Below are 12,785 nucleotides of genomic sequence, written 5' to 3'. Positions count from 1 at the left end.
AGAAAAAATAGATGAATATTGCGATAGTAAAAACATGATAATCGATAAAAATAAAATAAAAATGAAAGCAGAAAACGTTAAGTCAACGGCATCTAGGATAAGTGACTAAATACAAAATTAGATTAAAAGAGTATGTTAACGATTCCTAGGTAGAAAAACCTTTATGTGGAAAAAATAAATAATTTTGTGTAAAAGAAAAGTAATATAGTACACAGTAACATTTTTTATTTGGAAGACACGATTTGAGGCTTTGAGTAGATACATCATTATTTTAAGTTTATAACACCGATTAATTGACATACATGAATGAAATAAAATTTTGTGCTATATAAAATTTAATTGTATATCAAATTCCTGACTCTATTATTTTATAGTTCCTAGCAGATTTTTGGTTTTAATTAAGACTAAACTTGGCATCATAAAATTAATTAATTAAAGTATATTTACGTATACACTTCATACATACTTACTTAAAATAACATAGCAAAAAACGGTAAATAATACAATCGGTATACCCTAAAAATTACTTTTTTGATTTAAAATTGCCAAGAAAACATTATTATTTGTGATAAAAATAGACGTTTAACTTAAAAATATATAATAAGTCTTATTGTTCAAATAATACGTAATTCTTAAAACAAGTTCCCGGTAATTCAATTACTATCCTAATTACATGATGGTACATGCATACCATGTTTATGAGAATAATATCAAACATAGAAGTTACGGTAAACGATAGTGAGGTATACACTGTTCTTATAAACAGGAATGTTTCCCAGCCTCTTCACAGCTCCTTGAGGACCTTCCTCAAAATGTCGAGATATATTTCAGCATGTTTCGGTTCGAAGATGAGCGCGGGTCTCAGACGTATAGCATTGTTACCACAAACTCCACCCATCACTCCTGAAATAATAAATTATAAGCGGTAATGTAATATTACTGCGTTCCGATTTTGAAGGGTAAGGGTGCTATTGTAGGGTAAGCTCTGAGTGACACTGCAACTATGGACAGGCGTGTCGTTTACCACCAGGTGCACGACTTGTTCGTCCCGTCACTCATATCATATACATAATCATGAAAAAATATAATAAGACCACGCGGCTACGTGGCTGATTTTTCGATGGTGACGGTTTTTCGTGAAATCATTGCATATAATTTTCATATGTTTAAAGAAACTAAAACATTGTTCAAATCAACCTTTGCATTCATTTACATAGTCTAAAGAATGTTGGTAAAATAAAACAATCACATAAAAATAAACGTCTAGTACGCCGGTCAAATTTATCAGCGGGGCGGCGACGTGGAAAAATCGGCGCAGCACACACATCTAGCTTGTACTTGCATCTCCTTACGTTTTCGACAACTTACTCTAAAGATTCGAATTCAAATTACTTGCTGCACCTAATTCGGTATCAATGTATTATGGTGCGTATCCGCGGCTCGTGATGTCAAACGCGCCGATTTGTATAGGCCAGCTCGCGAAACGGGCGACACGCGTGGCGGCGAGTATTCGGAGTTGTATCGAGAGTAGAGAACAAATAAGTAATGAGAACGGACACTCCGCCCCTCCCTAGCTTTAGATACCGCACCACGCCCCGCACATTGCGATCACATTGACTGAACGAGTACAAGGCTGTTCGCGAGCCGATTTCGTGCTAAGACGGTTTTGATATTTGAATATAGTTTTCATTTATTCATTACGAAATTTGTACGTTAATATATAACATCATTTTGAGTTACTATTTATAATGGTCGTGAATTGTGCTGTGCACGGCTGTTTATAATCATGTACACGGGATAAAGAGAGGAGTTTTTTTTTTTTGAAAGTTGAAACGAAGTAAGTAAAACAACTTATGTCTGAGACTCATTCAGTTATTGTTTTCTTTAGTGCAGAGTAATGTATAATACAGATTTATTATATTAATATAATAAGACGCCATAACTTCGTGAGCTAGACAATGGTTGTAGACTTTGTATTGCCTATAAATATTACGTAGTGAATATACCTAATTATTAACTAGGTAATGCTAAAGTTAGACACGCAATTTCAAATACTTTGGTTACCTTATTTAAAGGTACCTGTCCAAAATATAACATTTTAAGTGCTTTTAAATTATTTTTTAATTAAATCTTCAATATTATTCTAGGTAGTGAATTAATAAAAAAAATTAATATTATATCGATATAAATACGTAATGAACATGTGTGATTATTAGGATTCTACATATAATAGAATTATAGATAACACATTCTAGAATTTTCGCTATGTTGCCGCTCTGACCACGTAAAGTAATAGTATGAGCAAGTGATGGGTAAGTAACCCTGCCACTGCACGCACACTTTCGCGCGTGTGCAGATAGCGCCTTGCTGTATGTAGTTAAATAATTTTCGACTGTTGTATGGAGTGTCCGGGGTGTGTCGAGAGGCCACTTGCGCTCTCGCGCCGCACCTTTGAAGTTACCAACCAGCGGCAGAAAGTACCAGCCACCACAGGCGCGCTCGGGGGGGCCGTCTTTCCACGGCGCGTTTTCAGGAAACGAGCCGCGCGGGCAGTGTGAAGCCGCGTTTGTAATGACGACCTTTGTGTTGTTCACAATATCGTTTTCACAAATAGTGGAATTTATTTTCTAATTAAGTAAAAAAAATACTAGTTAGGGCGCACCGCTCGCGCCCCCGCCGCCCCCATTGCTGTTCGGCCCGGGGCCATGGTCCTCTCGGCACCCCCCAGCTACGCAACTGGTTTACACAAAACAAGTCCAAAATTTCGTCTTCATTCCCCTCAAGCAATCTGCCTTACGAGTGAGTTATTTGACAATTTCAAGTGCTTACTTGCAAAATAAATATATATATATATTTAAATAATAATAACGCACCCGACATAGCCCCGCACTAGGGTAACCCTGTATCGCGGGTGCCATGGACACACACATAGCCAACCACAAATTACACCCAAGCTCACGAGAGAAATAAATGTTGTCCATAAAAATATTTCTACCGGCCCGGGAATCGAACCTGAGACCTCTGCGTGGCAGTCCGGCATGGCAACCATTCGGCCACGTAGGCAGTTATTTTAAATTTATCATGATTCTGAGAAATCAAATAATGAGTATTAATAGTAGAATTACCTTTTTTCCTCATATTTGTAAATATTTTGTCTCGCAATTCGGTAGTGGGAGAATTGTAAGCTAGAAAAGTGCCGCGGCCGCGTACGCTGTGTATGTGCGTAGAAAACTCCTTTTCGAGTTCGTGAAGTCCAGATTTGAGAACTGCCCCCGTCTTGCAAACCAGGTCGAGTAATTTGTCCTGTTTTATTACTTTAATTACTTTGTCCAAGAGAACCAACTTCCCAGGGTCCCCCATCCACGTGTTGAATATGCGGTAGGCGTGAGGGCTCCTGAAAAGATTTGCCCAACATAAATGTTGCATAAAAAGTTACTTGTGTCTGGAATCCAGAACTTTAAATATGTACCATTAGTTTCGATTTAACGGTATTAATATAGTCTACAGTTGATGTTTACGTCACACTGACGACCTCGGTTCGTTAGGTGACGATTCGGCTTCGATTCCCGGAAGAACCAATTTGTAAACTTTTCTAGAATGTTACCGGTCTTGGTGTGGTTAGGCACAGTCAGGAGTACACCAAGCTTGACACTTTGGAATTCGGAACTTTCTTATCGTAAGCAGCATAGAGTTTAATGTCAATCTTATTATATTTAATATCAAAGGGTACTTCTTGGGGCTTCTTTAGGGCTTGACTTCCTCTTGATCTTGGTACCTACTTTCCTAGCGCATAGATTTCAAATAAAAATTTATTTGTTCCCAATAGTTCTATTAAATTAATTTCAAGGTTCGTTCCCACTATTCTATTGAGTAGTTCTATTATATATATTAAATTATATTTCAATAATAATAGAAGTAGTGGAAAAAAATCATTCCAAATAGTAATATTGGCTTAGTTCTAGTTTTATCCCGATAATAATAAATAATATCAGGTAACTCCTTTTGAAATGATTTTATAGTTGAATTAATAAAAATGAAGTAGTGTTTTGTATTTTTTATAAGTTTAATAACCTTCGAAACCGTAACGCAGTAATGTTCACATTACTGCTTGGCGGCAGATACTCAATAGAACTAGTGGGAACGAACGAATTCTATTATAGAACTAGCGGAAATGAACGCTAATCATTATTGTTAATAACTCACTTGTATTCGGGAGAGAAATAGAATCCACCAGTGAGCATTTTTTTGCTGAAAGTCACTATGTCAGGTGCATGTGGAAAGTCGAAGTATTCATGGCACCACATCTTCCCTGTGGGCCCAGCGCCCGTTTGTACTTCGTCTACGATAAACGCTATATTGTGCTGAAAAAGAAAATATCAACTGTTATCCTCGAAATTATAAGACATACATCTCGAGTTATTAGGTTTTCGCAAGTGGTTCAGATTGGAAATGATTTAGTAGCATTAGAGACACTTGTGTAAGAGCTCTTCCAGTGAAGTACTGGCACCTTACCTATTTCTGCACCTATTTCTACCGCCCAGCAGTAATGTGAGCATTACTGCGTTCCAAATTTGAATGGTAAAGGTGCTGGTGAAATTACAGGCACATGAGATCTGTCAATTTATGTCTCAGGGTGACGGGCGCAGTGGCTGTACCCCTCAGATCTTTGAGGTTTAAAGCTCTGAGTGGCATTGCAACTGCTATGGGCAAGCGTGTCGCTCGCCACCAGGCGTAAGAATTGTTCGTCCGTCACTTGACATCATAAGGGAAAAAAATCGAAATCATTTTTTCGGAACTTGCGTATATTTATTTTTTCGAAGAAACCAACGTTTCGGGCCCTTTGAATGTTCCATGGTCACGGCTAACTGACCCATGGATAATTCTCAGAAGTAGGTACAATGTTACATTAAAATTTGTGGTCCTTTCTTAAAGGATGGAAAAAAATATTTTAAGGGTCCTTCACAGACACCTATATATATCAGCAACAGAGGTGTATATGGCTCGAGAAGACAACGGATATATTTTAAGCATTACCAGCCACTATAAATTAAAACTCATTTAATTTCAAACCTAGCAACCAAATACGGCGCGTCTTACTTGGTTTTACGACCACACTGAATTTAATGAAGTTCAACTATTGTATACCTGTTTGCAAATCTTCTGGAGGCTTCGGAAGAATTCTGGAGACGCTTCATAATCCCCACCTTCCGATTGAATAGGTTCGACGATCAGTCCGGCAACTGGCCTCCCCTTCTTCTTGTACGCTTCTATGTGTTCACGTACACTATCAAGGCATCTGCAATGTAGTTGAACTTGTTTCATTATCATTCTTTATTAATTTTACTCAATATACCCATACTCAATATTCTTACTATACTGCGGCGAACTAGCTATTAGCACTGAGGTAATTAGTGTTTAATAAATAATAATAATAACGCTCACACTCATAGCCCGTACTAGGGAAACTTTGTATCGCGGATGGACACACATATAGACAACCACAAATTACACCCAAACTCACGAGAGAAATAAATATAGACCATACATATCCTGGCCCAGGAATCGAACCCGGAAACTCTACGTTGCGGCCCAACGTGGTAACCGTAACATGGTAAGTCTCTATATAGTTAAATCTCTATCCAGTGCATTGACTTACGATCTAGTGTATTTCTTTCCTTGTTGAACGTTTATCACAAGGACACACCTAAAACATACCAGTTAAATACCATAATGTACCTTAATTAGCCAACAGACAGAATGATGTATGCAACTAATAAACCTGAAAACCTGTGTTTTACTGATCTGTTTTTTATTTCTCGGCAATATTTTAACCACTACAGTGTCCTACCACGGTATAATTTTTTATGATCTATCTTGATGTACGGTTCAGACTAATGTAACCATAAGTTCTTAGTCTATTAAGTCGCTATTTTCACAACGAGGCGGCAAAAATATAACATTCCATGTAGTTAAGAAGTTCTATAGATTCTGTCAATTACCAAATAAGCAAATTTTTTTCTACCAACATGCAAAAAATGTATTAGTAGGTAAGCACGCAATCTCACTCAAAAGCCGTTTTGTTAAAGTATTACTAACGTAACTACTTTTGATTTAAAGCACCAAGAAACAATAATTCGAAGTCATAAAAGATCACAGATAAAAAATAGTAGGTACATGCAGTAAATGTTTTCAATTGCTCCACCCGAAGTCAAATCAATCATCACAATGCGTCAACAGCGTCGTCAAATTTCGTTTACGAGTTCCCAAGCGGTGACAAGAGCTATGAAAGGAAATCGAAAAAGAATTGAGTAAAAGAACTAATGGGAATAAAGATAAAAACATTACATTTATTCCCACTAGTTCCATGCATGGACCTTTTGGGTTTCAATTGTTCCATATGGAACTGAGTACATTGAACTACTGGGAATAAACCCAATAATTTGTAGAAAACAAGCAACCAGACGAAAGAACTTGAAAAGAATATGAAATTATTTACTTTGCGTCTTCATTTTTATTTTCGCGCGTGTTTTCATCTAATGGATATTTATATCTGGGGAATTTAGCAGCTGGCCAATCGAATGCTACGCAATCCAATTTGTGTATCGGTTTTGATCGCGTCGTAGTCAATGCGGCAAACGTACGTCCGTGGAAAGCACCCTGAAATAACAACACTGTTTTATCTTTGTAATGTGTCGAAGCAACGTGACTTCTTTAGGAAGTCACTGGATTGTATATTGAAGCAACATGATTAAAGCTTGCAAGAAAGTATATAGGTACTGCTTAAGGTCAAAAACACACTTTTGAACAAACATGTTTACCTCAAAAGACATTATCGACAAATCGGGTGTCCCTGGAGGCTGATTTTTCATAACCGATGTCATTTCCTGATCAGTGAAATCTACGCTTCCACCGCGTTCTTTGACGCGATAAGAGAACATGGCCGCTTTATATGCGTTTTCATTCGAGCACGATCCGCACGCCATGGTGAATACACTTTGCATGCCATGTGGAGCGACTGAGATCAGAACATTACGCAGTCTCTGAGGCCAGTCAACAGATGGAAACACCCCCAAAGCAGGGCGATTGATCAATGTTTTCTGTAATTTTAAATGATTAATCAATTTCTTGTCAGGCTTCCATGCAAGTCTTGTAAAGGGCCGGATCATATTGGCTGTGAGAACTTTAGAGATAAGATGTAGATTATCATCTTATCTCTATTTCCCACGGTAACGCAGTCTTAATTACACTGGATCATTTCTCAAAAAGCACTGATAGCTTGCACCCTGCATTATTGAGCCTTTTTAAATCACAATGCAGTTTAATACTAATTAATCACATGCAAACATCCCTTTTAGAAGAAATTTGTGTTCAACAGTGGAACGCGCTAGCAGGAAAACCGGTTCGTATAGGTTGATAAAAATAGTGGTTTATCCACATTCTGCCGTTTTGGTTTTGACACAGCGTGCAAGCTTGTGACATTATAACAAAAACATTTGTTTACATTACAAGAATACATTACTTTTCAATGATCTAACGCATAGGTTCTCAAACATTTTAGCTCACCGGCCACTTGGGCAAGATAAAAGAACTCAACGCCCTCCACCACAATTTTTTAAATTAACGCACAAAAATGAACAAGGAAAATAAAAATTGTATATGTGTAATGTAGATTGTAGTGACGGACTTAAAAAAAGGAGGTTCTTAATTCGACTGTATTTTTGTTTGTATGTTACACGATAAATCTTTTTTTGGAAACCGATTTTGATGACTCTTTTTTTGTTTGAAAGAGGGAAGTTGGTTCCATTTAAATTTGAACAAAATATTCCACCTCAAAGGGTGGTAAACTAGGGGATGATCCGATTTCGCACACTTTCCGTTAACCGATTTTTATAAAACTTGGCAAATAGATGTAATTCCACGAACTTTTGAGGTCGGTTTTTTTTAAATAAAATAGTTACAATTATGCGCGCAAACGCGGTAGCCCCTGGGCAGCTTCAATGCCCCCAATTGCTTCCGTGGCCCCTACCGCACCTCTAGGACTCTTCTTCAGCGCCCACTGGGCGCGTGGGCGCTGGGTAGGGACCACTGTGGGAAACTATGAACTAAATCAAGGAAATGAAACATTTTTTTTTCCTATCTAAATCCCATATTTTGGTTTCTTTTTTTTCAAACAAACCAACTTTTCAGGCTCTTTGCAGGTCCTAAGTCACGACTGTAATGGGGACCTAAACATTGATCTGTTTTAAAAAAAGTATACGCGATTTAAATCCGAACAAATACTTTTATTTCCTATGTGTAACAATCGCGAAAACATAAAAACTCGATACCCAAATCAAGTTTCAGAAAGTCTTTGCAATTTGCTGTTTCATTCTATAAAATGTTATAGATTATCCGAAATCGGCCGTTTTTATACTAACCAGACTGTGCGGATCGTCAAACGCATTCAACAATTCCGGGTGGTTATAACCAAGTGGTAGGGAAGATATTTGTGTAAATACATCTAAAAATTCATTTCCATCAGCGTCCACAAAATAGTTGCCGGTGCATTTGTCGTAATCGGCGAACAATTGTACGGAACCAGCTTGCTGAAAAATAAAAATAGATTATAAAAATACTTAATAATAAATAGTCGTAGTTTTTTGGAAGAACTAAATAAAATCATTGTGAAAGTTTTGTTTAAGAAAATTGAACTATAATATCAGCTGGCGTAGTGCAGCAGTTCCGTTTTCAAAATTTCGTTCGAAAAAAATTACGACAATTTAACATTACGTCGGGGATAGTGGCAAAACCGCATGTATGTAGTATTAGTAAAAGGCGTGTATCTGCACTATACCAATTTTACAATGGCTACGACTTTTATTTATTTTTGCACATTTTACAATGGCTACGACTTTTGTTTTTTTTTTGTTTTTTTTTTTTTGTTTTTTTTAGTTAGGTATATAGTTATTTACGTTGTCTATGCGATACAAAAACATTACACAAATCCATGACACCCTTATAAAAACTTTAAACCCATGGCAATGTATAGCACATTACACAATGTATAGTAGCTGTAGAGCTCCTTGTGAAAGAGTTCGTCCAGGGAAGTACTGCCATCTTACCTATTTCTGCCGTTAAGTAGTAAAGTCAGCATGACTGCGTTCCGGTTTGAAAGAATAAGGGTGCTGGTGAAATTACAGGCACATGGGACTTGTCAACTTAAGTCTCAGGGTGACAGGTGTAGTGGCAGTGACTCTAAGAGTGGTTACACACGGCGAATTTAGCAGCGATGTAAATGCGCGTTTGTGAAACGCGCGATTGCACCGCTACACTTGCTATTTATAGGCGATTGCATCGATACAAACGCGCAATTGCATCGATACAATCACATATAAATCCCAAGTGTAGCGATGCAAACGCGCGTTTGCATCGATTCAGGCGCACCTGCATCGCATTTGCTACGCTGCTTAAAATAGGGCGCGCGTGTGTGTAACGGTAGAGGATTAGCGACTGCATCGTGATTGTATTTCTCTGTTAAAAGTCGCGTGTGTAACCGCTTTAATATCTGCGACTTGTTCGTCCCGTCATGCGTTACTCGGTATCATAAAAAAATATATATAATAAGAACCATTTTTCCTTCATTCATCATTCATTTTCCTTTTTTGAGCCTCCCCGTACGACGTACTACTATTCTTTTCCTGTACGTCTGACACGCCCTGGCAACAATTGGCGAGCACCTTACGCTGATTGGCAAATCCTTTCGCCATGATGGCAAGAAGACACGATACGATAACAAAAAGAAGAAGATTTTTTTCTTTTAGTGTTTTCTTAGTTTGGTTTTACTTTCTAGTCAACAGAGATTTCAAGCAAAATACTTTAGAAATCCCCAACTTTGTAATAATGAAAACAAAATTCATTCAATCTCTATCGGAATAGTTGCCAAAAATTTTTTACTACCTACCTAACGAAAACCATCTTTGATTAGCTCGACAAAACAAACGACGTGGGATTTTAATGGAGATACAATAAAAACCATTTTGTTAAATTAAATTTTGTTAGGCTTCGCGAATTACCTTGTACTTGCATCATATAACAAAAACACTTTTTAGATAATTTATTTGTATGACAGTAATCTATCAATGTTTATCAACTTGATATTACTTTTATGTAATGTCGTTTACACCAAGGTCAAACAGAAGTAGTTGTCAAGGCATATTGTAATAAATATCAATCTTATCACTTGATTAGTCGTAGATACGAACATTATAGAAAAGGAGAGAAATACGCCTCTATTAGTTTGACTTTAGATTCGCCTTCGTACCAACACGAAACTAAAAATAGATTGTTGTTGTAGTCCTATACTACTCATCTATAGGCATATTTATAACTAGGACGTTGGATCCTGTAGGGTCCCTACCTAGCTTACGCTTATGTGCCTAAGCATACACCTAAGCGCATAGAATACAGTATGTGCAATATATGAATTTAGTGTGCAATAATTTTGTCATTTTATGTTCATTAAAGTACCTATATAAAATTTAGTAGTTAAGGCACATTATTTTATTTACTTTAAACGTACGTGTATTATCTTAAACAAACAAAAATCTCACGATGTTTTCTCATATGCAAATACGTAGAAGAACAATTTACAGTTATTCGACAATGAGAAAGTAAATAATGTTTTTCAAGGTATGTCAACATCATTTCAGTGTCATATTGTAGTATTATCTTGGAACTAGATCAATATGAGCCATTCGACGATCTCCATGGCCTTGCGATTAGCACTGTGTATGCTACATGACAAGGTTCGAGGTTCAATTCCCGGTAGCTCTGAATGTTCTGGGTAGTGTAACATGCATCGCACAATTTGGGGCAAATCTAGTTTTCGTTGGAGATTGAGTATTATTTTGATGAAAAGGACGTCTGCGAAATACACAAATACGTCAAAACTAATGCTTAACACAACTACTGCGAATTTTATGCACGTGTTCCATCAATGAAGACCTAGAAGCATAAATGAAAATAAAACTGTTTATTTGCCCGATATTTCCCCTCTATGTAAATAAATGAGACTAATCTAGGGGTAGGCAGAGATTACGGACCTCCACTTGCTACCCTGACACATCAGTATGTCTTTCGCTTCCTACACTCGCATCAGTGAATTCATTTACGCTCGTTTACTATGAATACCTTTCACCCTGCCTTATTTAGAAGATGTGAGTAAATACGTAATTACCTACCCATTGAGTTATTGTGTTTTGTGGAAAATATGTTATCGACAAATCAAAACTTAAACCATTGAAAAGGATAAAGATTTGTACATAGAATTATTTCTGTTTTCGCGCGGTTTTTTTTTATGATAATCGCCAATTAAATAAATTTTCAATACAAAATAAAATATAATTAATATAAATGGGAAAGTTAGGGTACAACGTTCCGACAAGACTGAATAAGTGACTATGTGTATTTAAATGAATATAGGTACTATCATTTTAGGACTCTACTAAGAAACAAGCTGCTATTATTTCTCCAGTTTTGAATATTAAATCCGTTCCATTTATTTATATCAATATATGAATCCAAACACGATATTTTGTGTTCTCGACTTATAATTTAATTTTTAAAACCATTCTTAATACGATGGCAGAAAGTGTACGGGTGGAAAACAACACAAGGTCTACAAGTTGGCATTTTTAGTTTAAAAAAATTGTAGACATAACAGGTAGACAGTGAAGGTTGGACAATGGATGAGTTCTATACATTGACTTGTAAGTCAATGCTTCCATAGCCTTTTTTTTCCAAGTTTTACGACTTCCCAGACGTCATTATTGTGTCGGAGCAGAGAACGCATTGTTTTCGTCACGAACGTGTTTTATCTGTTTATCTACCTTAAGCGAGGGATTTTTGTGGAATGGTCTTTTGGAAGAATGCATAACTTTATTGTTTAACCAATGGAGTATAAAATTTTCAAAAAATAATAATAAGTGCACACTAAAAAGTGCTAAATCGGGTACCTGTATAGAGTTGAGCTGTTCAAATAATCGTTTGGTATTGGGACCGGGTACTTCCGTCTTCAGGTTTGGTCTCTGAGGTTCCTGAGCCACAACGGTGCTGTATTTAGTAGTACCTGGTGTGAATATAACAGAAATTAGTTTTAAAAGTAATAAATTTAATCGAATTAAAATAATCTCTGAACGTTTATCTTCATTTGTCGACTATTTACATTTTGTTCTAATTAAATAAGTTTATATCTCAAAAATAGAAATTAACGAACAATTTTTATTAATGAAATACACAACAGGTACGTTTAAATATGATTGCACAGGGGAAATTTATGAGTTTGTTTATTTTTTTTTTAATTGTTTGGATTATTTTGATCAATATATTAAATAAAAAAGTCAACTTACTTACATTGAATTGATGGTAATAATTTTCTAGTCAGAGCCAGTCGGTTTAGGCGAAGCATGATTCTTGCCGTTTACAAAATGTAAACGACTTAACAACACAAGAATAAAATACTACTTCTTTGAGAGGCCGCGCACTGGGTCTGTAATTGAAAAATAACTCGTCTAAGAATAAATTCAATCAATTTGACCCACGGAACCGCGCATCTCCCCTACCCCATGTCTTCCCGTCTTCCCCCACTCACTCACTCGATCAAATACATTTTTTATTAGCAGTTTTGGCTTGGATACAAGTCCTTTGAGCCAGGTTAGGCCATTTAGTTTTCGGAATCCTTATTAAATATTTTCTTTTCTATTGTGTTTTTACTGTACTTGTACAGGTACAAAGGCAAGAAAAACTTT

General features: G+C 36.6%; 1 protein-coding gene across 1 annotated transcript; it reads right to left on the bottom strand.

Moving 5' to 3' along the window:
* Positions 1 to 362: 362 nt before the first annotated feature.
* On the bottom strand, positions 363 to 12,568 carry LOC113237130 (4-aminobutyrate aminotransferase, mitochondrial-like). Its single transcript, XM_026473424.1, has 9 exons — positions 12,391 to 12,568; positions 11,994 to 12,106; positions 8,418 to 8,585; positions 6,819 to 7,097; positions 6,497 to 6,657; positions 5,146 to 5,296; positions 4,204 to 4,361; positions 3,126 to 3,394; positions 363 to 903 (listed from the first exon to the last, which is right to left on the bottom strand). The coding sequence occupies exons 1-9, from the start codon at positions 12,443 to 12,445 to the stop codon at positions 785 to 787; spliced, it is 1,473 nt and encodes a 490-aa protein (XP_026329209.1). The 5' UTR covers positions 12,446 to 12,568; the 3' UTR covers positions 363 to 784.
* Positions 12,569 to 12,785: the final 217 nt, after the last annotated feature.

The sequence above is a fragment of the Hyposmocoma kahamanoa genome, unplaced genomic scaffold, assembly GCF_003589595.1.
Source record: "Hyposmocoma kahamanoa isolate Upper Pololo Valley unplaced genomic scaffold, ASM358959v1 93, whole genome shotgun sequence".
Classification (NCBI taxonomy): domain Eukaryota; kingdom Metazoa; phylum Arthropoda; class Insecta; order Lepidoptera; family Cosmopterigidae; genus Hyposmocoma; species Hyposmocoma kahamanoa.
The sequence above is the reverse complement of the archived record's forward strand: the minus strand, read 5'-3'. Positions and strand labels throughout refer to the sequence as shown.

Excerpts from the sequence above, each read along its gene's own strand:
- LOC113237130 (XM_026473424.1), bottom strand. The coding sequence starts at position 12,445 with ATGCTTCGCCTAAACCGACTGGCTCTGACTAGAAAATTATTACCATCA. Across the intron at positions 7,098-8,417 it reads TTGACGATCCGCACAGTCTG|AAAACATTGATCAATCGCCC; the intron begins GTTAGTATAAAA and ends TTAAAATTACAG. Across the intron at positions 4,362-5,145 it reads TCCAGAAGATTTGCAAACAG|CACAATATAGCGTTTATCGT; the intron begins GTATACAATAGT and ends TTTCTTTTTCAG.